The sequence below is a fragment of the Camelus bactrianus genome, chromosome 33 (genome assembly GCF_048773025.1).
Source record: "Camelus bactrianus isolate YW-2024 breed Bactrian camel chromosome 33, ASM4877302v1, whole genome shotgun sequence".
Taxonomy (NCBI): Eukaryota; Metazoa; Chordata; class Mammalia; order Artiodactyla; family Camelidae; genus Camelus; species Camelus bactrianus.
In genome coordinates, this window is record NC_133571.1 from 12,853,644 (window position 1) to 12,876,550 (window position 22,907).

General features: G+C 50.5%; 1 protein-coding gene across 3 annotated transcripts in view; it reads right to left on the bottom strand.

The window, feature by feature from the left end:
- Positions 1–22,907, bottom strand: part of DSCAML1 (DS cell adhesion molecule like 1) — a 331,475-nt gene that overhangs the window by 9,781 nt on the left and 298,787 nt on the right. For 2 of the 3 annotated variants that reach the window (XM_074357069.1, XM_074357068.1), the window contains 9 exons: positions 21,445–21,685; positions 18,658–18,804; positions 17,411–17,566; positions 10,342–10,481; positions 4,388–4,541; positions 1,873–1,990; positions 1,349–1,512; positions 976–1,074; positions 84–272 (listed from right to left, as the gene is read on the bottom strand). In XM_074357069.1, the coding sequence (XP_074213170.1) occupies positions 84–272; positions 976–1,074; positions 1,349–1,512; positions 1,873–1,990; positions 4,388–4,541; positions 10,342–10,481; positions 17,411–17,566; positions 18,658–18,804; positions 21,445–21,685 (1,408 nt within the window). Of the gene's footprint in view, positions 1–83; positions 273–975; positions 1,075–1,348; positions 1,513–1,872; positions 1,991–4,387; positions 4,542–10,341; positions 10,482–11,412; positions 13,069–17,410; positions 17,567–18,657; positions 18,805–21,444; positions 21,686–22,907 lie in introns of those variants that run through there. The other variant, XM_074357070.1, reaches the window with a different exon arrangement.

Consider the following 22,907-nt stretch of genomic DNA (forward strand, 5'->3'; position numbering starts at 1 on the left):
GGGGTCTCCCTGAGTCTCCATGCTTCCCTGTGCCCTCCCTCCTTCCCTACCCTGGCTGCCTCCCACCCGGGCCCAGGCCTCACCGCGCCCGTGGGTCTTGGCCTCGATGATCTCGCTGATGCGCCCGGAGCCCACACTGTTCTTGGCCGCCAGCTTCACCTTGTACCACGTGCCACACTTGAGGCTGTCCAGCCTGAAGGACCGCTCACTCGAGCTGACGAACACGTCCTTCCACTCCTCGCTGTTGTCCACCGAGTACTGAAGCACGAAGCCTGCCCGGGAGGTTTGCCTGGCTCAGGGGGGCAGGGCAGGGCCTGGGGTACCCCGACAAGCATTATGGGGTTGGGCTCTGCTGGGGGGGCGGGGAAGCCTCTGGCCATTGGGACAGAGCATATGCAAATTAGATGCAAAACTGGAAGGACCTTCAGTGAACTTTACTGCTCTCTCCCTTAGGCTCCAAGGTGGGGAGGGGAGCAGAAGCCAGAGCTGTGAGGCTGCAAAGGGGTCCTATTTAGACGCTGCTACTTCACTCCTGGCCCTGAAGCATTAGCATCACCTGGGAGCTTGTTAGACAAACTCTCAGCCCCTGCCCTAGACCCCCTGAATCAGAATCTGCATTCTTACAAGATCCCCTGGTGGTTCATATGCAAGTTCAAGTTTGAGAAGCGCTGTCTAGAACACTTGTTACTTCTGTAGATTTGGAAACTAAGGCCCAGAGACAAAAACTGACTTCTTCAGGCTTGCACAGCCCACCAGTGGCAAGAGGGGTGGGTGTTCTAAAGCCTAGACGTCTAGGCTGGTATATTTTCCATGGCCCTTGAGTAACTTCCATGTGGTCCAAGTCGCCCCTCCCCCCATCATTTGCTAAGTAAGCATTATGGGGACAAGTGGTGGGAGTGGGTGAAGCCCTTCCCCTGCCCCTGGGCCCAGAATTCCTTCCCCTGTCTTCCCGCTCCTCATCCAGACCCTTCTCACCTCGGATAGAGCTGCCCCCATTGTCACCTGGAATCCAGGTCAGGGTGATGGATGAAGCAGAGGTTTTGGAGACAGTGAGGCGGGGCTGGTCCGGGGGAACTGTGAGGGGAGAGCCATGAGCCCTCACCACAAAGGGTTAACCTCTGATGATGAGGGGATGAGGGTACCCTCTTGGTGCCTCCCTCACCCCTGCTCATTCTCCGCCCCACCCCTCCTGCCTCCTCTTCCACGTGGCCCCTCTGACCCACTGAAAGCCTGTCTCCCCGGGAGCTGGTCTTCTTCCATTCAATGGCCCTCTCGCTCACACAATGGAATTCCTCCCCCTTCTCCCTCCCTGTCCCCCCAGAGCCCCACCGGCCTTGCAGCATCTCACCTTGCACCAGAAGGTTGACGATGATGGTGTCGAAGCCCCCAGTGTTGGTGGCCGTGCAGGTGTAGTAGCCCGAGTCCTCGGCCTTCACCGCGCGCAGCAGCAACGTGCCGTTGGTGTGGATGAGCCGGTGGCCGTCCATGGACACGGGGATGGCCGAGTCTTCACTGCGGGGGAGACGGGTTACGGCAAACATCTCCTCTGGAGCCTCCCCCAGGCATGTAGGCAATTAGAGCTGGGAGCCCTAGGGGGCTGGCCAGGGGACCCTGGATTCTTGGCTTTTTACTCAACACTTCCTGGGGCTGCTATCCAATAACCCTGGCCTCTTCAACCACTCAGGGAAGAGAGATCCTTGGCAGCCAACAGAGGGGAGCCAAGGAGGCCAGGCCTGCTTGTGAGGGCGGTAGCTGGGTACCCAGCAGGGCCTCCACATGGCTAGGGGTGACTGAGTCAGCTGGAAGGGCAGGACACCCGGGTCTCTTCATGGCTCTTCTGCTCTGCCCATCCCTGCAGGGTCCTGCACACACCTGTCCTTGGTCCACTTCACAGCAGGGGCTGGATCTCCCACGGAATTGCAAGGCAGCCGGACATCTCTCATCCAGGGTGTTGTCACGGTGCCCCCAAAGGAGATGATCTTTGCTGGGGCTACAGGGAAGAGAGGGCCGCCCAACTTTTACCCCCAACACTGCACTGGCCCCCCTTTCTCAGGGCTCCTGACTTTACAATTCAAATCCTCCCTCCCCTACCTGACTGCTACCTTGGGCTTGGGGGGGGGGTGCTGAGTGCAGGGAATTTCTGACGGGAGTCATCGATTCAACAAACATTTATCAAATACCTGCTTGGGCCAGGCGTCACAGGCGGCTCTGAGGACCCACAAAATAAATAAGACCTACTCCCTGTCCTCAAGTTGCTCACCACGCAAGAGGGAGACAGACGCTTAAAAAAAATCACTAGGGTGAAAAATACAATTCTTTCCAGAAGCAGGAAGAGGGAGGAATGCACTTGGCCAGTGTCGGTGGAAGTGATGGCCAGGGGTGGCTTCTGGAATTGGAAGCTTTGACTTGAATCGTGAAGGCTAAGAAGGAAGTCACCATGCAGAGAAAGAAAGGATGTCAGGACGGGGAACAGCACTGAGAGGCATGGACACCTGAAACACAGGGCAAGTGGGAGGAGCTAAACCCTTTGGGGTGACCAAAGCTCAGGGTCAGTGACTGGGGTGGGGAGGGGTGAATTCCAGGCCTGGAGCTGAAAGTGTTAAATTAACCAAGCGACCATGTGCTTCAGGGGACCAGAGCCAGCCCCACCGAACTGCCATGGGTCCCTTCTTGGGGAGAGGGAAGATGTAAGGGGGCCGGGGCAGCGGTGCTTAGAGTTTGGGTGCAGGGAATAGAGGTTCCTCTCCTGTGAGGGCAGTGCAGGGGCGATGGGCTGGGACAGTAGTGGGGTCCAGCGGGGCTGCTGAGGAGAAGGGCGGTGGAGGACCACAGAGGGCTGAAAGACTTGGACTGGGCAGATGGGCCCCAGCTAAGGTGGTCTCCACTGGGTGGGGGGGCCTCAGGGAGAGCAGCAGGGATTACGGAGACCCCGTTCCAGACCCAGTTCCTACCCGGTGGCTGGGGGTGGCTCCCAGGACCTCTTGGTGTCTCAGGTTGTGTGTGTGTGTGTGTGTGTGTGTGTGTGTGTAGAGGGAACAGCAGGGCCCATCCCTCCTACCTCCCAGGGTTGCTGTGAGGTCAGAGAAGGACATGCCCTCTGGAATATGTTACATTTAATGTCCACAGGGGAAGGCACCCTCAGGCCCAGCTCTAGGCCAGCGCCAGGAGCCCTGCGAGGATCAGAGGCCCCAGGCCCTTTCCCTCCTGAAGGAGACGGTTCAGGAGGAGGTAGCACCTCTGGGAGGAGGGGTCAGGGGAGGTTAGCAACCTGAGACCGTGGGGAAAGAGCCCCGACTTGGAGCCAGAAGGGCCCCTCCCCCTTGGAAGCCGGCTTCACAGGCTGTGCCACTCCTGCCGCAGAGTGTCCCCTGGAAAATGGGGTAACAACCTCCACTTGCAGGCAGCTGGAGGCCCCGGGCCGCTGCAGGCCCTCAATTCAGTGCTGGCTGACTCTGACCCTGAGGCAGGGGAGGGCTGACGCCTCTTGTATCTCAACCAAAGGAAGCACGTCACCCCAGGAGGGCGGCTGGGCTGAGGCAGGCACCACCCCTTCCGAGTCCTGGTGCCGGGGGCCCAGGGCCCACAGAGACAGGTGGCTGAGGGGGGAGGCAAGGCCAAGAGGAAGGACCCAGGGGGGCCCAGAGTTAAGGTGGAGGCTTGGGGTCTAGGGTTTATGTGGCTAAATCCCACGCCCCAGGGTTGGCACGGGGGGCAGCCTAGCAGCTCTGAGTGGCGGCCTCTGTCTTGATCTGGCGTTGAGGCCTGAGAACTGTCATTCCCTGCAAAGTCAGGGTGTTCGCACCCCCGTGCCACACTTATGCCCAGGTCAGGCATTTGATGGGGGCACCCCGCAAGAACAAATATAATCTTATTCGCCCTGTGCGCCCCATCCAGCCCGCAGCCTCCTTCATGGTTTGCCCTCTGTGAATGTCTGTTGACTGAGTGAATCACCTTCTGTAGGATCACCTCTGCCTGAGGTGTCCAGGCTTTGGAATGAGGGGGCTGTCTTTGCAGCTCTCTGCTCCATGGAAGCAGCGTACCCCACCTCAGTCCCTGCTGGAGGAGCTGAGCATCGGGCTGGGGGTGGGGCTCATGCCTCCTCCTGCAACCCCAGGGGAAAGTTTGGATTCGGGGACCAGGGTGCGCTATGCCCTGAGCCCCTGGGTAGCGGTGCTGCCTCCAGCCTGTTGTGAGGCTTTCTGGGAGTCAGGGGGCAGCAGAGGCCCAGTCTTGGTGGGTGCAGGAGGGAGGCAGGTGGCCAGCCAGCTCCTTACAGCCAGATCACAGATAGTATGGAGGGGAGACCTCCCCTACTTGGGGAGAACCAGGATTCTAGAAGGGGGTTTCTGGCAGCTTCTGCCCTCCGCCCCAGCCCCAGGCCGCTCACCCTTGCCAGCAGGCTCGATGGTCACCTTCTCGCTGCTGTTGCCCCGGCCGGCAGAGGTGACGGCGGCCACCCACAGCAGGTACTGCTGCCCACGGTTTAGGTGGGCGATCCGGTAGAAGAGCTGCTCTGGACTCGTCTCATACTCGCTGGGAGCCTGCTGGGCAGAGGCGAATGTGTACTGAGACGAGGCCCCCGGGCCTCCAGCCTCCAACTCCAACCTTCCTGGGGACCCCGGGCTCAACAGAGGTGATGACCGGGTCAGGGGTGAGGGGAGGCAGGACCCTGCCTAGTTTGCCTTTTCTGGTTTTGGAGCAACACCTGGGAGCCGAAGGACCTGGAGTGTTGCTGGGTCAGCCTCAGTTCACCTCTTGGAACTGATCCAGGCACTGACCACCATGGCTCCAGGCCAGGAAACGTCTGAGTGTGTTTTAGGTGAGAAATGGATGGAGTCAGGAAGAGGGAGAATGGAGGGGGGAGGGTCCCAGGAAAGCCCTTGAGAAAAGGGTCCCTGGGAAGAAGCTAAATGACTGCATTTGCCTTATTAGGGTTGTAGACAGGCTCCCCCAGCCTGTCCCTGCTCAGAGTCACCTCCCAGCCCTGCCATCTAATTACTGCTCCTTCACTCCTCTGTCTGGGGGAGGAAGGGGTGGGAGAGGGAACCATGAAAGCGTAATGGGGCAACACTTTATTAATGATTATTAGTGGTATAGATCACTGTATGTATTTGTAGGTTATATTAATCTATAAATTTTTTTTAGCCAAATGACAGTTTTGACAAGTTGCCAACAAAACAATATCGGATCCCAGTGGTTTTACCAGTTGCTTTGATGAAAAGATTATGTTGCCTTGGAAACCAGAGGCTCAGATATTGAAATGAATTTGAGAAGGAGCTTTTGATAAGCGCTAGTTTGCAGACCTCCTGTCAGCCCCTTCCCTGGTGCAGGCGGGATGGGGCTGACTTTCATTTCATTTTATTTTTTGGTCAGCCGCGGGGAAGGGAAAGCAGGACAGCACCAGGGCCTCTTTGAAATCAGGGAGGAAGTCTAGGGAGGGGGAGCAGCCCCTGGAACAGATGGGGGGCCCTGAGGACAGAGGGAACTAATAATTAGTTATCTCTGCAGTCACGGGACCTTGCACACACATGCTTATATGCACACACTCAGACGCACAGGGGACGCATGGACACATCCAAGCACGTGCTGAGGGACAGACCTCCAGACAGATATGGGGTCAGAGGGACATTCTCTGTCCCCCATGGGAGGGTTGAAGGGCCCAGTGACTTATAACAGGAAAAAAATATCCTTTTTGGCCCCAGGCTGTCTGCGGGAGAGGCCAGGGAGAAGGCACACGCATCCCCGCAACACACAGCGTTCCCCGGCAAACTCCTCCTCCTGCCTTCCTTATGGAGATCTTGGCCTGAATTCAGGAGGTTCCTGAAAGCCACCCTGAGCCCTGGTAGTTGGGAAGTCCTTTCAGGCTAGGCTGCAGTGCTCGGGGATCGGGTGCATATCTGCAGGTCACATCTGAGCACGAGGCACCTGCCTGCCTTCTTACTGTATGACCCATAGTGTCTCTCGTGGTTCCTGGGGCCTCAGGTTTCTCTCTTGCAAACTAAGACAGCAATACAGCTCTACCTACCCTGTGTGGTTACCACGAAGCACAAATGAGGCAAGAGGTGTGCAAATCCTTTGTAAATGGGGACATGTTCTTCTCCTGGTGCATTTTCCTATGAGAGTAGAGGAGGGTGTGTGTGTGTACATATGTAGAGAAAAGCTGAGTGTACTTGCTTGTGTGTGTCAGTGTGTACCTGAGTGTGCATTTGTGTCTACAGAGAGCAACAAAGGTTTGGCTTCCCCTTGGAGGTGTCAGATCCTGGGTGCCTTCCTTTTTAACCTGGACTTGCCAAGAATCTTCTGAAATCACTTTTACAAACACACAACTGTACTCCCAAATAAAGTCCCAGTGCATCAAAGGTTAAAAATGGGTAAAACTATGAAAGAAGAAACTATAGGTAAATATTTATTTGTCTTTCTAATCAAAAAGATAAAGGCAAACATCAAAGATGGAAATGATTTATAAATATGAATTATATGAAAAGAAAACCCTATGGTACAATAAAACTAGAATCAAAAGGAAAGTAATGAACTGCCAGTACTTGCAACCTATGTGATCAAAATGGTTATTATCCTTCATAAGTAAAGAGCACTTACAAATCAATAAGAAAAAACCATGATTCACCCAAATAAAAAATGGACAAAAGACATGAATTGACAATGACCCAAAGACAAATAAAACAGCCAAAAAAACACATAACCTGACTAGTAATCAAAGAAATATAGCTTAAAACAAGGTATCTTTTTTCCTAAATCCAACTATCAAAAAATAAAAAATACATAATACCTTGGATTAGCATGGGCACAAGGAAAAGGTATATGCTATTTAACAATTCTGGTAGAAGCATAAATGGATGAAAACTTTCTGAAGGGTAATTTGCAAATGTGTATGCAAAGAATACACATTAAGAATATTCATACTCTTTGTGACCCAGGAATTCCTAAGAAATTTACCCTAAGAAAATAATAAAACATGTGCATAAAGTCTTTTACAAAGAATTCTCAATGAAACATTATTTATAATGGTGAAAAATTAAAAATAGATAAAAATAGAATAATTGGGGGACTGGTTAAATAGATTATGTACATACAGGCATTCAAGATAATATTTTAAAAAAATATTTGATGGCAACTATGTTTTAATAAAAAGGAATATTTGATGGTGTGGGAAAGTGCCTACACAGATTACATGAAAAAATGTAGGTTATATAACGTTATGCAAAATTTTATTTTAATTTTGTAAAAAAAAATCCCCCAAACAGAACCATATAAGTACAGATCAAAGACTGGAAGATTATATACCAAAACATTGCCAGTGTTGCTTTTTAGGGAATGGGAGTACAAGCAATTTTTACTTTATTCTTTTAGCTATTTATAGAATTTTCTACACTAAAATTATATTATTTTGATTATCAGAGAAAAACAACAAACATAGTAAAATGTTTGGTAAAATTTCTAACAGGACACAATGCAGCTCTGGCCACCCCAGGGTGTAATTCCTGGGAGCCTGCACCATATGCAGTTTCCCACATCTATTCTGAGGATTTCGCACACACAAGTTCATACACTCCAGTGTGTCCAGGCACACTCAGACTCACGTGCATTTGCCTCTCACCTCACACTCATATCCACCATCTTGCACTGTCACTTATAAATGGGCACGTACAAGTGTGCCCTCCCTCCTGGAGCTCTTTCATAAATGAATTTGTAATGCAGTTGTTTGGAATCTGGAATATATTTGTGCAAAGCGATCACATCACACAATCACACGTGATAGTCAGGTCCCCTCATTCCCCTGCTAAACCCAGTCCCTACCATGCAATGTCGTTGAACTTAAGTCCTCATCATACTAGCACACCTGGCCCCTCGTGTGACATTGTCTGATGGGAAATCTCCCCAGAAGAGAGGAGGTTCCTCCATGCTCGGGACACAAAGAGAAAGGAGAGTTTCTAGTAGCAGAAGGAAGGGACAGGGACCAGGAGTTCTGCTCTGGGGCCTGGAAGAGGTGTCCCCAGCCAGGAGACTGGGGCTTGGTGGCCTGAGTTAATCAGGAGGCTGCGCTCCCTGATACAATCCCTTTGAAAGACTTCATTATCAGACAAGGTCATGGCTGCAGAACCCAAGCTGGAGAACGAGGACCCACCCTCTCATCAGTTTATGAAGGGAAACTTGCCCAACATCTAAGGCTTTACAATTGCCAGGCTGCTAGTAATTCATTCATCAAACATGTATTCAGTGACAGTGAAGTTCCATGCACAGTGTTCCACAGCCAGGGGCCCAAAGATGAAAAGATGCTGCCCTTGTCCTCACAGGGCCCCACAGACCAGTGCGGGGGAGACAGATGAGTGAACAGCTCATCGCCATCTAATGCATTCAGCCTGTGCTGGAGGGTGAAGAGGATGCTGCGGTAGGATCAGCAGGGGCAGAGGTGCCGGGGAGTGAAAAGTCATAGCGGGTGTCCAGAACGGTGACAAGCCTAGTGTAACAAGAGCCTAGAATGTGTGTGGGGAGGCGGGGCAGGAGGAGACGGGAAAGAGGAGCAGAAGACACGGCTGAATAAGTTTATTGGAAAACTGGCACAACCCCCGACAATGGCAGGGTGTTCGCACTCTAACACCTGCAGGCCCCACGACCCAGCAGTTCCTCTCGCAGGCATACACCCCACAGGAACGCACAACACGAGCACCAAGGGACACGGACAAGAGTGCTCACAGCGGCACCGACTGTAATAGCTCCACATGGAAAACTGCCCAAATGCCTATCAATGGATAACACAGTGGATAAATAAATCGTCAGATACACAAGCAATTGAAAATGATACAGAAGTGAGAGTGAATAATCTTTAACCACACACAACAATATGGGTGAAATTCACAAATTCAAAAATAATGTTGAGCCAGAGAAGCCAAACAGTGTGTGTGTATGTGTATAAAACATTTAAAAAGAGGCAATGTTAATCTGAAGTCAAGATGGTGGTTATGCTGGCAGTGGGGGTGGGTGGTGACTGGAAGGGGCATGAGAAAGCCTTCTGGGGGTTGTAATGTCCTGTTCCCTGCTCCGGGGACCCCCTGCTGCTTGCCTGGGTGCGCTGTAAAAATTCATGGGGCTGTACAGTCACCTCACACTGCACATGAGGTGGTGGCTGTGAGGATGCAGAGGAGGGGACGAAATCACTAAAAAGATATTTCTGGGCTTCCTCTCTGGTAATAGAACTCTGGCTTCACTGGCAAGGAGCGGGGCCACCTACGGCTCAGAGGGTAATTCAGAAAGACCACAGGAAAGCAGAGAGCAGAGGACAAGATGATGACACAATTACTGAGCAATTTCAGGGTTAGATTTCCGGGCTGCCAGAAGCTCATCTGCAGGTGCTGGGGCTGCTGTCACATCATAAGCTGCTGATGGAGGGAGAAGCTGGCCTCTTCCTGCTCTTTGCCCTCCCCTTTCCCAAGCACATCTCTTGATAGTACTCACGGCCCTTCAGGGAGCACCCTCTGCCTCCCCTACTCGACTGGAAGCGCCTTGAGGGCAGGTGTCTTTGCACCTGCTCTCTTAACTAGAACAGGTGTGCTCCAGAGCAGTCACTCGGTAGAACTCAATGTGTGGTTTAGTGGCGGGAGATAAGAGGCAGAGGGAAGGATGCTTATTATGGGATATGGGCGCACATCTCACTGTATCCACTCTCATCCCCTCCTACCTCTCTGTTGGGGCCCCTTGGACCCCTCTCAGCATCACTCAGCCCCTGCACTGTGCCCCAGCCTGGGGGCTGCCCACTGTGCTCCCAGGTTTGGGAAGATAGCACCATCTCTCAGGGCTCTCCCCTCGGCAATCCCCAGACCCCTGGCCCAGAGAGATTCCCTTGCCTCCTCTCAGCTATCCCCCATCTGTTCCTCTCTTCAACTGGCTCCATGCCAAGGGGGCCACTCAGGGCAGAGCTCCAGCCACCTTCCAACCCCAGACTGACCATGCTGAAAAGTGATTCATTTCCAGAGGCCATGGACTAGCCAGTCCCCAGTGCAGCCCTCTGGGGTCTGCTAGGACCTTCCTCACTGAGGCTCTGTCCTCCCTTTCCCACCTGCTTGAACGTGACCTCTGACTCAAAGGAACTTCCAGGGCTTCCAGGGCTTGTGACAAGCTTGCAGCCCCTGGAACAGAGGACTGACCCAAGATGGACTTGGGTAAGTCTTCAGCCACTCTTGGGTGACCAGTGCCCATACTTCTCCGTGAATTCTATAGAAATACAGATATGAGCAGCCCCAGGATTTGGCCTGGAAGTCAATTGATCTGCAGGGTACTTTTTCCTTTCTCCTGTCCTGCTCATCTTTCGGCCCTGAGCCCACTTACCGGCTGGCCAGACCCAGGGCTGGAGCAGAAGATGGTGTACTTGCGGATCACCCCGTTGGGCTTGGTTGGGGGGAGCCATGACACGACCACACTGCTAGCAGATGAAGGGACAGCTTTGATGCCAGCGGGGGGACCTGGAACTGAGCAGGGGGAAGGCTGGGTCAATTTAGAGAAAGGAGGAACACAGCCTTTGGGAAAGAATGACAGGGTTGGGAGAGTGGGGAGATCAATCTGGGAGAGCTTCCTGGAGGAGGTATCCTTGAGCTATGGTTTAAAGGAGGAGGTTCTAGCATGGCAAACAGGTGGGAGAACAAAGGTGATCATTTTGGGGTGGAACAAAGTCTTTGAGAAGGTGGCATAGGGAGTGGACAGCTTCAGAACTCTTTGGCCAGAACCAAGGACTTACGAAGCACAAGAAAGAAACAGAACTCATGAGGAATTAATCTTGACCTCTATGACCCTAATTAGATCCCAGCTCTCATGCTCTACAAGTGGCTTGCATTTAAGCCAAATATACTGGCCATTTTGCTCTTTTTGGCTGGGGACCCTGGAAACTCACAGACCAGGCCTCCTCCTGAAGGTCAAAGGTTGGTGGCCAGCCAGTGTGTGACTGCATTTCTTGCCACGTGCTCAGGTCACTGCCCTTGGGGTGATGGTTAGGCCCTTTCTGCTTTCAGGAGGGAAAGTCTACTTTAGAATTGGCTCAGAAGTCCATCCTGTGTGGATCCCAATCCACGTGGGTTCTGACCTTCCCTTCAACCCCATGTCTGGGCCTGGCTGGGACCCCAGGGCTCTGCCTGGGAGACTGGAAGCTTCCACAATCTACTTTGCTTTCCCTTTGTACTGTTGTGACTCGTCTTCTCTCCTGGGAGGTGGTTTTATGCTCCTTTGAAGAGAGTGATGGTATCCTATTGAACTGATTTTACCTCTCTGAGCCTCAGTTTCCCCATCTATATGGACATAATAACAACCACACTAAAGGTTTGTAGTGAGAATTAGTACCAATTAAAATAAAAAACTTGGCACAGTGCCTAACACAAAGAAGACGCTCAATAAATCGTAACAATGAGTATTTTTGCATTTCCTCCTCTCAGCTTTCAGCACCTATCGCAATTTAAAAAATATAAGTGGTCAACAACTCTCGATTCAGTAAAATAACTAGAAACAGCATCACCATCCACCCAGGGGCCTGAGCCCGAAGGCTGGCAGTCATCCTTGACTCTGCCCTTCCCACTGCTACCTCTGCTAGGGGTCTCTGCAGTTTGGGGATGTGGGGTGGGGGTGTGGGTCTACGGATGGCTACCGGGCAGTTGTAATGTTCAAATCTTCTCTATCCTTGCATATTTTTTTTCTTATCAGTTATTGAGGGAAACATGTTGAAATCTCCCACTATGATTGTAGATTTATCTATTTATCCCCCTAGTTCTGTTGGTTTTGACTTTTGTGTATCTTGAGGTTATATTATTAAGTTCATAAAATTTAGAACTGTTTTGCCTAGTAAATTAAGTCTACTATCATAACAAGGTGTTCTCCTAATAATGCATACTATATTTGATATCAAAATTCCAGTTTTCTCTTAGTTTCGTATAATCTTTATCTTTTTCCATTCTTTCATGTTTAACTTTTCTATACCTGTATGTTTTAGATGTCTCCTGTAAACAATACATGCTTGGGTTTTGTTTCATTGCTAGCCAGCCTGACAGTCTTTACCTTTTAATTGGAGAATTTAGTCAATATATCTTTAATGCAATTACAGATATATTTCGGTTTAAATATTCCATCTTACTAAATACTTTCTGTTTGTCCCACCTATACTATTTCTTTGTATTTGTGCCTTCTTTTGGATTGAGTATTAAAAAACACTCTATTTCTCCCTCTGTGTTAGTTTTGCCATTATACTGTCTTTCACTGCTTTTAGATTACGACGTGAATCTTTGACTTACCAAAGTCTAATAGCATTAATTGGTACTTTTCTTCTCAGACAATGCAAGGACTTAGAACTTCCATTTACCCTCTCTCAACTTACATGCCATTGTTGTATATTTTAATTCTGTATATATTTTAGACCCCCCTAAGATGATGTCATCATCATTTTATGCGATCAGTACTGACTGATCCCTCCCATATATTCACCGTTAATGGCTCTTCTTTCCTTCCTACATCACTGAGATTCCATGTGGGACCACTTTCCTTCCAGGTGAAGAATACCCTTTAATATTTCTTCCAGGGCAGGTATGTTGGTGATAAATTCTTTTAGTTTCTGTTTAAAAATGTCTGTTTTAAATCTTAGTCTTGAAAACTATTTTTGCTAGGTATAAAATCATAGATTGATAACTATTTTTTCATACATACTTTAAATATACCACTGTCTTATTTTCTGGCTTCCAGTGTTTCTGATAAGTTAGCTGATAATCTAATTGTTGTTCCTTTGAAGGTAAGTGGTCTTTTTTCCCTCTGGTTGTTTTAAAGATTTTTCTCTTTGTGCTTGTTTTGTAAGCAGCTTCAGTGTGATGAGCCTAGGTGTGGATTTCTCTAAGTCATTGCTTGTGAAGTTTGTAGAGCTTCTTGCATCTGTGGCCTGAAGTCTTTCATCACCTTTGAAAAGTTTTCAGAAGTTTTATCTTCTGTTCCGTTCTCTTTCTCCTTTTCTTTGGGTTATCTTCTCATATCTTCTGTGTCTTTTCCTTGATATTCAGAATGTGGTCCATGGATCAGCAGCAGTGTCACCTGGGAGCATGTTAGAAATGCAAAATCTCAGGTTCCACCCTAGACCTGCTAAATCAGAATCTGAATTTTAACATGATCCCCAAGTGATTTGTACGCACAGTAAAGTCTGAAATCACTGCTCTATATCCCTTACTTGCTCATTTATTTTCCAATCGTCTTTCTGCATTTCATTTGATATTATCTCCTGACCTATCTTCCAGTTCACTAGTTATCTCTTCAGCTGTGTCTAATTTGTTACTAAACCCATCTAGTGGGTTCTTAATTTTAGACATTTGTAGTTTTTTTCCCTAGATTTTCCATTTGATAGTTTTCAATACGCTTAAAATTTCAATCTTGTTCAGAATAATTACTTTAAAGTCCATATTTGATAAAACCTATATTTGGACCTCTTGTGGCTCTGTTTCTTTTGTCTTTTTTCCTGCTGGTTTTTGTTCACATTGTTCTCATGATTTTTTTATTGCATGGCAGACATATTATTTGCAACATTGTTTGCAGAAACAATTTGAGGTCTCAGATGATATAATCTTCCTAAAGAGAGAATTCATGTTTGTTTCTTACATGCACCTGCAATCTGGGGCACTAGCAACCTGAGGTCACCTCAGTCTGCTTTCTAGCACTGACATGATTTGAGGCTGAGCTGTCTACTTTTGGTCCACTTTTACTCTTAGAGTTCTGTCTTTCATGATCTCAACTCAAAGTGGAAGCGTGGTTCACCAGACAGACCCACATCTCCTAGCAGGCTCCAGCCTCCAATTCATGTCTGCTAGTACTGCTCAGTTTTTCAGTCACTGCCTCCAGATTCAGCAAATATCCCCCAGGGGAAGACCTGTTCCAAATACCTGGCTCATCTCCTGAGCTGCCATTCTCCCTTGGTTCCTGGCCCAATAACTCTTCACTTTCCTGCCAGCTCTCTGATGCCTTCAAGCAAGTGTTAAAATTTTTTTCTCCAGATTTCCTAGTGTCCTCAGCAAGGAGGAGAGAGGGTTTGAGTTATCTCATCTACCATTCCTAGAAGTGGAAATCCTCTGATATGTTTCTCTAAACTTGTCCATCCTCCTCCCTTCATCCTCACTGCTGCTGCCCTAGCACATACCACCCTCTTCTCTGCCCAGATGCCCACAGGTTCTAACAGGTCTCTCTGACACGAGTCCTTATCCCCCATCCCCTTCCTGTGATCAATCCTCCACTCCTCTATAAGAGTTACCTTCCTAAAACACAGGTCTAGTTCAAGCTTCTCCCTCAGTTAGACCTTTAAAGTGGTCTAAAATCCAACCCAACTTTGTACTCTGAGGCCACGTGGTTAGATTTGTTAATTCACCAAGGAGGTGAGCAGTAGGCAAGAGGTTTTGTAGCTCATAAACTGACTGCAGCCAAGCTAGCCTGAAATCAAGCTCAGACTGAGAGATCTGGACTTAAGAAATGAGCTTGAATTTATATGTCTGCGTTTTGTCCTTTTATTTGTCTTGCTTTTCTCTAAATTTCCTGGTAATGTTTTCCTCTGGCAAAATGCAAAATTCTGAGGAGGTGTGGTGGTGGTGTGTAGGGAGCGTCTTCAGATTAGGATATGTGCCCAAGGTCCCACGGCAGAGCTGGAACTGGAACGTGGACCTGTCTGCCTTCCAAGTCAGGGGAGTAGAAACTGTCATGACTGCTGCCTGCAAACGGGAGGAGCTGGTGGAGCTGGAGCAGCACTGGTGAGGCAGGCATAGTTGTCCGTCTACCCCTCTGCCATCATCCCTTCCTATTCCTTGCAAACAGAGTCTCACTTTTGCGTGGGTAGCCCATGCTCCTCCACCCCTCAGAGAAAGCTGTCTCTATCACCTCCACCAGAGGATTTATCATGCTTAGAGTAAGTCAGCCATGAGAATTCCAGTCTCCTTTCAGTGACTGGCTTAGCAAGAGGCATACTGCCCCACGGTGGCCGATCGGAAATGAGGATAAATCTGTTGAGGGGGTTTCTGGGAAAGGTTTCTTTCACTCCCAAGAGAGGCAGGCCCATAGGAAGAGACTGCCTTTTTTGCTCGGAGCTCTGTCTTGTCTGGCGTGATGCCTGGAGCTGCAGTCATCTTGAAATCACGGGAGGAACAGCTGACAGGCTGAGGACGGCAGGGTGGAAAGATGGGAACTACTGGGTTAACCGACCCTGGAGCTGCCCTACTTGAGACGTCTTGTTATGTGTGATAATCAGTGCTCTTATTGCGTACGCCTTTTTTTAGTTACATTACTCACAACCCAAATCTTCCTCACTGATACAAGTGGTATGATAGGAAGTATAGAGGCTACGGAGGCAAGAAAGCCTTGGTTTGCCACCCAGTAGCTTCTTGACCTTCAGCAAGTTGCTTTAGCTCTTGGCCTCAGTTTTCTCATCTCTAAAATGGAAACAATACTCCACCCATAGGGCGACTGGAAGGTTAAATCATGTATGTGATGGCATATCACACATGTGTCAAGCTATGATCCCCGTTCTGGATAAGATCTCATCTGACAGTGGATTCCTTTCTGCTCAGCCTTCCTTCGGGGCACCTGGGTCTTCCGGAAGGAGTCATTTCACTGCCAGCTCTCGGTAGGTATAAAGCAACTACCATTTGCTAGCCCTTGACATTTTAGAAAGGATTCTACAGCTATTTTCTTTCTTGCAACATCTCAATGAGGCACTGTCCCTGTTTTATTATGATGAAACTGAGGGTCAGAAAGTTTAAGTGATTTGTCAAGAAGCGGCAGGGCTGGGGGACGCACATCTGCTGTGTTTCTCAGTGTCCCTCCTGCTCTGGGAAGCTGCTGCCCCAGGGCCCTGGCCCCTGCCTGTATATGTCCCTGTGTGTGGCTCCGCAGGCAGCTTCAGGGTGACAGCTCCCTGTGGGGAGGGATGGTGGTCTTAGACCCTTGTATTCCCTCGTGGGGTCTCACTTTGGTCAGTTAAACACGTGGAGTTGCTTATGGCTCAGGCCTTGCATCAGAACAGGACACAAGAAGTCTGGGGGTCTGGGTGGTTAATTTCTAGAGGCCAGGAAGTTGCCTGGGTGTGTGTGTCCCCAAGGCCCTGAAAGGGCCAGGCTCTGAGTATCATCCCTGTTCGATCTCCACACAAGAGCAGGTGGCTCTGCCTGGAGCCATGCCAGGAAATCTTGATGGGGGGACTAATGACAGGAAAAGTAGGGCAGGCAGGTTGGTAAATATTTAATTGCTCAGCACTTAAGCAGGGGAGGGGGCAGATCTAATGGCAAGTGGGGAGCATTAATCTGAGCTGGGAGCCGGTCCAGTCACTGAGCCAAGTACTGGGCTGCACTGGGAACCTCTCCACCATCACTCCCAGCCCCTTCTTAACTCCTCTCACCCCTCCAGCTCCTTCTGCCAAAGTGGATGAGTGGGTTCTAGACTGTGGGCCTCTGTATCCTTTGAAAAAACTGAGGCTGAGTGGGAAGGAAGCCATAAGGGCCAATGATGGTTACTGTTTGTTAAGTGCCCGCTGTGTGCCAGCCACTTCATATACAGACTCTTGTAACAGTATAGCACCTGGTTCAGGAAGGTTAGAATCAACTAAGCAAGGGGGTTGGGGGGTGAGGAAGGAAGTGGGAGAGGAGCCCAGAGCTGCACATGGTCATACATGGCACCTCCGGGACCTGGCTGACCCCCGGAGGTGTGCAGCTCTGGGCCCAGGTGGGAAGTCTGGTCCTTCTCCCCACCTGTTCCCTCCTGGGCTGGCTCAGCTCCCAGCCTCACCTGACCTCATCACTCTACCCTTAAGATTTGATTCTTTATCTCCAGTTTTCTTCCAGCTCTACCCAGTATGGGGAAGAAAGGGCTTCCAGATCATTAGCTGTGAATGAAGGCACATTTCACTTCCTCCCTGAGAGCCCCCAGCAACACCAGAGTCCAAGGCCTGGCTCATTCTGGAGCCTCCACGGGTTGACCGCCAAGTCCCTAACCCAGGATGTGAGGGGTGATGCTCCCCCTACCATCTGTATCCAGAGGAAACCAGGCTGAACCCTACAGGGGAGCAGATGCCACAAAAAAGATGATCTTGGGGTGGGGGTGGGGAGGAGAGGCTTTATCTGGCCTCTGACCCAATGCTGCAGGGGGAGGGGGTTACAGTGGCTTGTATATTTATGCACAAATCTCAGAGCACGTGACTACCACCTACAGCAAGCTGTGTTCTCCCAAAGCTGGGCTCCAGCATCCTCAAAGCCAAATACAGCAAATCAAAGGGGAAAGGATGGTGCTCTGCTCTTACCCTTCTCCTCGGAGAAGGAGCTGTGGGACAGCTCAAGGGCAGTGCTCAGCAACAGGACTGGGGAGCCTGCGCCGTGGGCTGAGGCCGGGCAGGCTGCGGGAGAGCACTCACCATCCTCCTTGGTCTGGATGTAGAGCACGCTGCTGCGCACGCCGTCCCCGGCCTGGGTGTAGGCCAGCACCTGCACACTGTAGTTGGTGAACTTCTCCATGCCTCGCAGCTCCACCCGCTCCCGCGTGGTGGTGATGTTCTGCATCTCGCCCCACTCTGCCGGACACAAGCAGCCTCTGAGTGCGGCCCAGGCCGCCACGCCTCGGTCCCCCCACCACTGCCCCTCTGCCGCCTGGGCTCTGGTCAGGCCTGCTCCACTGGGCTCAGCCCTGGACTCCATGGTGGTGGTGGCTCCTAAGGGGACCCTCTACCTAAAGGTGCACAGAGAAGATCTGGAGCACGGCTCACAGGCCACATCCCTCCCCAAGTGGCCCAACCAGGGTGAATGACAAATGCCAGTGGGGCCAGAGCCCCTAGGCAACCTTGTGCCAAATTCAACTCAATACTCTTGATAGGACAGTTCCATCTCTCCAAGTAACATTTCCCTCTCTCCACCCAACCCTCTCTCCATGAAAAGGACCCCAGGAGTGACTTGGACCCGAAAGGGAGTCTGCGCCTGGTGGACGGAAGATGGCCATCCCTCTGTGCTGCCCAGCGCCTCCTTGGGCTTTCGGCTCTCCCCAGGCAGTGGCTCCACCTGGATGACTCAGGAGAGGCTGAGGCTGCCTCCCCTGCACCTGACCATTCCTGGGCCAGCACCCCAAACTCTCAAGAGGATAAGGGCTGAGTCCCCGTCACGTTCTCTGCACCATCGAGGACACCCTCCCTGCAAAGAACCCCGCACAGAGAATGTGGGCAGGGCTGGTGGAGTGACTGCAGCCAGGAAGGGCCAGGCCTTCCTCAGGCTCAGTGAGGACCCATCATCCTGGCTCTGCCAAGGAGCTTGCTTGAAGATGAGCTTAGGGAGAAGGTCCCAGGAGACAGCCAGAGTCTTAGAAGGAGGAAAGAGGCTCTGAGCTGACAGCCCTCCCCCTGGGACCACGGGGTTTTCAAAAAGACGGGCCTTGTAGAGGACAAGTGCTGGCAAACCCACCCTGGCGCCTCGCTGGGGACCTGGCACAGGCAAAGCCCCGCAGAGGGCCTGGCCAGAGGCAGGCAGCAGTCTTGCCATGGTCCAGAGGGTGAGGACGCCAGGCCCAGCCTGAGGGATGCCAGGTCAGTGCTGGGGAACCTCGGAGGCCTGAGCAGTGGAAACTTCCTTTTCCAGGAGGTCAGAAACCAGGGCAGGCCACTCCCATTAGACTCACCCCCATCAACGTAGAGTGACCAGAAGATGACCCGATAGCCTTTGAGGACACCATTGAGGGTGCTGCGTGGGGGCTCCGACCAGGAGATGACGGCCACGTCGGAAGTGATGGACAGGGCCCGGACGTTCTCGGGGGGCTGGCTAGGCACTGCAGGGGGCAGGGAGAGAGCCAAAGAGCGCAGTCAGGGAGATACAGCACAACGTTCATGTCCAGAGGTGGGGCCCGTCCAGAGGTGGGGCCCAGCCAGAGGAGCTTCGGGTTAGAGCAGTGGGAGCCCCTCCTGACTTAGTGAGTCAAGAGACTTTGGGCTAGTGGCTGGGAAGTGAACCAAATCTTTCCTGGATATTTGGGTAAACAGAGATCTTGACAGACTTGGCATGTTCCTGGTCCTGGGTAAATGCTGGGGAAAGAAGGTGATGAGCTCCGGGAATAAGCCCCTGGGATGCACCTGCAGGCACCAGGGAGACCCTCTGCTGAACATAACAGAACCTAGAAGACCAAGCCCTGGAGGGATCTGCAACTGATGCACTTATCTGATGGCTGCCAGCCCTCTGTGGCACCTGAGCACGGGTCCGAACCAAGGCCTGGCTCTAGGGACCCTTGTGTCCTTGTGCCAAGCTGAAGGGAAGGAAAGAGGATCTCAAACAACCCCAGGGAAGGGGAGAAGAGGTGCTGCAGACACCTTTAGGACTTCGGGGGTCGTTGCATCTTTATCCCTTGTGCCTGCACCTGAACACACCAAAATGCCTCAGGTGATGGGAAAAGACTCTCAGAGACCAACTTGGGTTGTCCGCCCCACTTTTAAGCCTCTCAGTCTGAGAGCTACCTCTGAGCTTAACCTAAGTCCCACCCCTGGGGGTGGCCCTGCTGCAGCTCGCCCTTTCCGAGACGACAGTGGTGGCACCAGGCCCTAAGGAGCCACCCTGGCCAGGGACAACTTTGGTGGCACTTCCACTGGCTTCTGAGGAGCTGGGGGCAAATGGAAAGGCCAAGTCTGCTTCGCTGTGAGTGGGAGAAAGGAGGCACAGGCTGGATGGAAGGTAATTAGATACTGTTGCCCCACAAGAGGCAACTCTAATTTTTACGAGCATTTAACTGATAATACATCATCCTAACGATCCTCTTTGAGAATGATTATTGTTTCATATTACTTAGGTGTAAAAATATAAGCACCATGTAATTAGGGACCCAGTGTCATAAACTAATACAGATCGCCCGTTTGAACAAAATGAAGGTAATATAATTATGGAAAAGACACTATTGCTAAAGCAGGGGCCCTTGAATACCCCAAGAGGAGTGCTAATATTGCCAGGAAATGATCAGGATCTGACAGGCTAACGAGGGCCTTAATTAAGTATGAAAAACTGCTGAGCAAATGCTGCTGGAAACTTTCTTCCCCCTTCTCCTCCTTTGTTTGGAAAATGACTCCATGGCCCATGCTGATCTCTCCCTGTTGGTGATTCCAGGCCCTGCCTCCGCCTCCTCCCCTCACAGCCCCCAAAGCAAGGGAGGTGGGGCCCTGATGGAGGCCAAAGGCAGGCCTGGCCTGGCTGTTTCCTGGGACGGCCCTGGTGGGTGGAGTTCAGTGTTTGGTCAGGCATGCTGGTGTGGGCTCAGAGCAGCTACTCGCCCTGGACGTGACTTCCCCGAGCATCCTGCATCCGTGTCACTTGGTCCTGCATCCAGCCTTGCTCCCAAGCAAGAGGGTAACCACGTGGTGAGGTAGAAAGTATGGGATTCAGGGTCAGGCCTGGATTTTTGACCTGACCTGGAAGAAGTTCACTAGATGGGCAATTCTGGGCAGGTTCTTAATCTCTGTGAGCTTTGGCTCCTGTTAGGGTAATGAGCTGGCCGTTAGTGTCATGGTTCTCACAAGTGCTCCCTGCACCGGCAGCATCAGCATCACTGGGGACTTTATTAGAAATGCACATTTTTGGCCCTCACACCAGAACTGCTGAAGTAGAACTCTGGAGGAGGGCTCAGCAAACTGTTTACAGTCCTCTGCTGTGTGCTCAGGTTTGAGAACCACTGTGTCAGGGCACTGTCTGGGATTGGTACTGCTGGTACTAAGAGGTAACAAGCTGATCTTCCTCAATCCAGCCAGGCTGGTGGCCAGCATCATGGAGGGGAGGAGGCTGATGGTGAGGGTGTGGGATGGTGGAGGGGGCAGGGGAGCTGACAGCAGTGTAACTCTGGGACTTCTCTGTATCTCCCTGCATCCTACGCAACTTTTTGTGATCTTTCTTTTCCCCAGGGCCCCAGTGCTCTGGAGCTACTGAAGTCTGCTCCTTCTCAAAGCCTACCTCGTGCCCCCAGAACAATTAAATGGCAATCTTTGAGGATGAAGCCAGGCGTTTCCAACCTGGAGGCTGTAAGGGAGGAAAAACAGGACCCGGCGTACAGACGAAAGGGCTTGGGGATAGAGATGAGTGAGAAGCCAGAAGGAGGGAGGAGGAAAAAGAAGAGGAAAAAGCATAGATGGAGAGTGAGACAGGTGCACAGACAGGCCAATAGGTCAAAAGAGACTGATGGGCAGAGCATCAGCAAGTGATGGTTAGAGAGCCATCCAACAGATGGAGAGGCCTGGAGTGCTAAATGGACCAAGCATCCCTTGAGGAGCCAGTGCGCGAGAGGAGATGAAGGGATCTGAAGGGAACCAGGGAGCCTGCGTGGACAACAGGACCACAGTGGGGCCCAGGAACAGGGAAGGGCCCCAAGCCTTCCCTGGTAACCCTGCTCTGCCCACATCTGAGATCTGTACCCACTGCCCTCTACTGGTGCCCTCACCATCCTCCAGGGTGGTGGCATTGATCTCGCTGGATGAGGGCCCCGTGCCAGCCCGATTGAAGGCCTGGACCACCACCCCATATTGGGCGAACTTCTTGAGGTTGTCCAGGGTGTAAACCTCACTGTCCCCGGTGGCCTTCATCTCCACGATGCTGTACTGCCCGTTGCTGCCAGGGCTGTTCTCTCTGTAGCCGATCTGGTAGCCCCGGATGACTCCATTCTGCAGCTCCTTCTTGGGTGCCTTGGGTGGGGAGGAGACAAAGACACAGCGATATTCTGAGATGATGCTCTTAAAACCAAAGTCATAACAGCTGCACCAAACTACATTCCCACCAGCAGTGCAGGAGGGCTCCCTTTCCTCCACAGCCTCTCCAGCATTTACTGTTTGTGGACTTTTGAATGATGGCCATTCTGACCGGTGTGAGATGATACCTGACTGTAGTTTTGATTTGCATTTCTCTGATAACTAGCGATGTTGACCATTTTTTCATGTGCCTATTGGCCATTTGTATGTCTTCATTGGAGATTGCTTGTTTAGGTCTTCTGCTCATTTTTGGATTGGGTTGTTTGTTTTTTTCTTATTAAGTTGTATGAGCTGTTTATATATTCTGGAGATCAAGCCCTTGTCAGTCTCATCTTTTGCAAATATTTTCTCCCATTCCGTAGGTTGTCTTTTTGTTTTACATATGGTTTCCTTTGCTGTGCAGAAGCTTGTAAGTTTAATTAGGTCCCATTCATTTGTACTTGCTTTTATTTTTATTGGGTAGATGGCCCTAGGAGAACATAGCTAAGATTTACGTCAAATGTTTTGCCTATGCTTTCTTCTAAGAGGTTTATAGTGTCTTATGTTTAAGTCTTTAAGTTATTTTGAGTTTATTTTTGTGTATAGTGTGAGGGAGTATACTAACTTCGTTGATTTACATGCAGCTATCCAGTTTTCCCAACACCATTTGCTGAAGAGACTGTCTTCACTCCATTGTATAATCCAGCAATCCCACTCCTGGGCATACATCCAGAGGGAACTTTAACTCAAAAAGATACACCCACCCCAATGTTCATAGCAGCACTATTTACAATAGCCAAGACATGGAAACAACCTCTATGTCCATCAACAGATGACTAGATAAAGAACTTGTGGTTTATTTATACAATGGAATAACACTCAGCCATAAAAAAGAATAAAATAATGCCATTTGCAGCAACATGGATGGACCTGGAGATTGTCATTCTAAGTGAAGTAAGCCAGAAAGAGAAAAATACCACAAGATATCACTTATATGTGGAATCTAAAAAAAAAGACAAATGAACTTATTTACAAAACAGAAACAGAGTCACAGACATAGAAAACAAACTTATGGTTACTAGAGGGGAAGTGGGTAGGAAGGGATAAATTGTGAGTTTGAGATTTGCAGATACTACCTACCATATATAAAATAGATAAACAACAAGTTTATACTGTATAG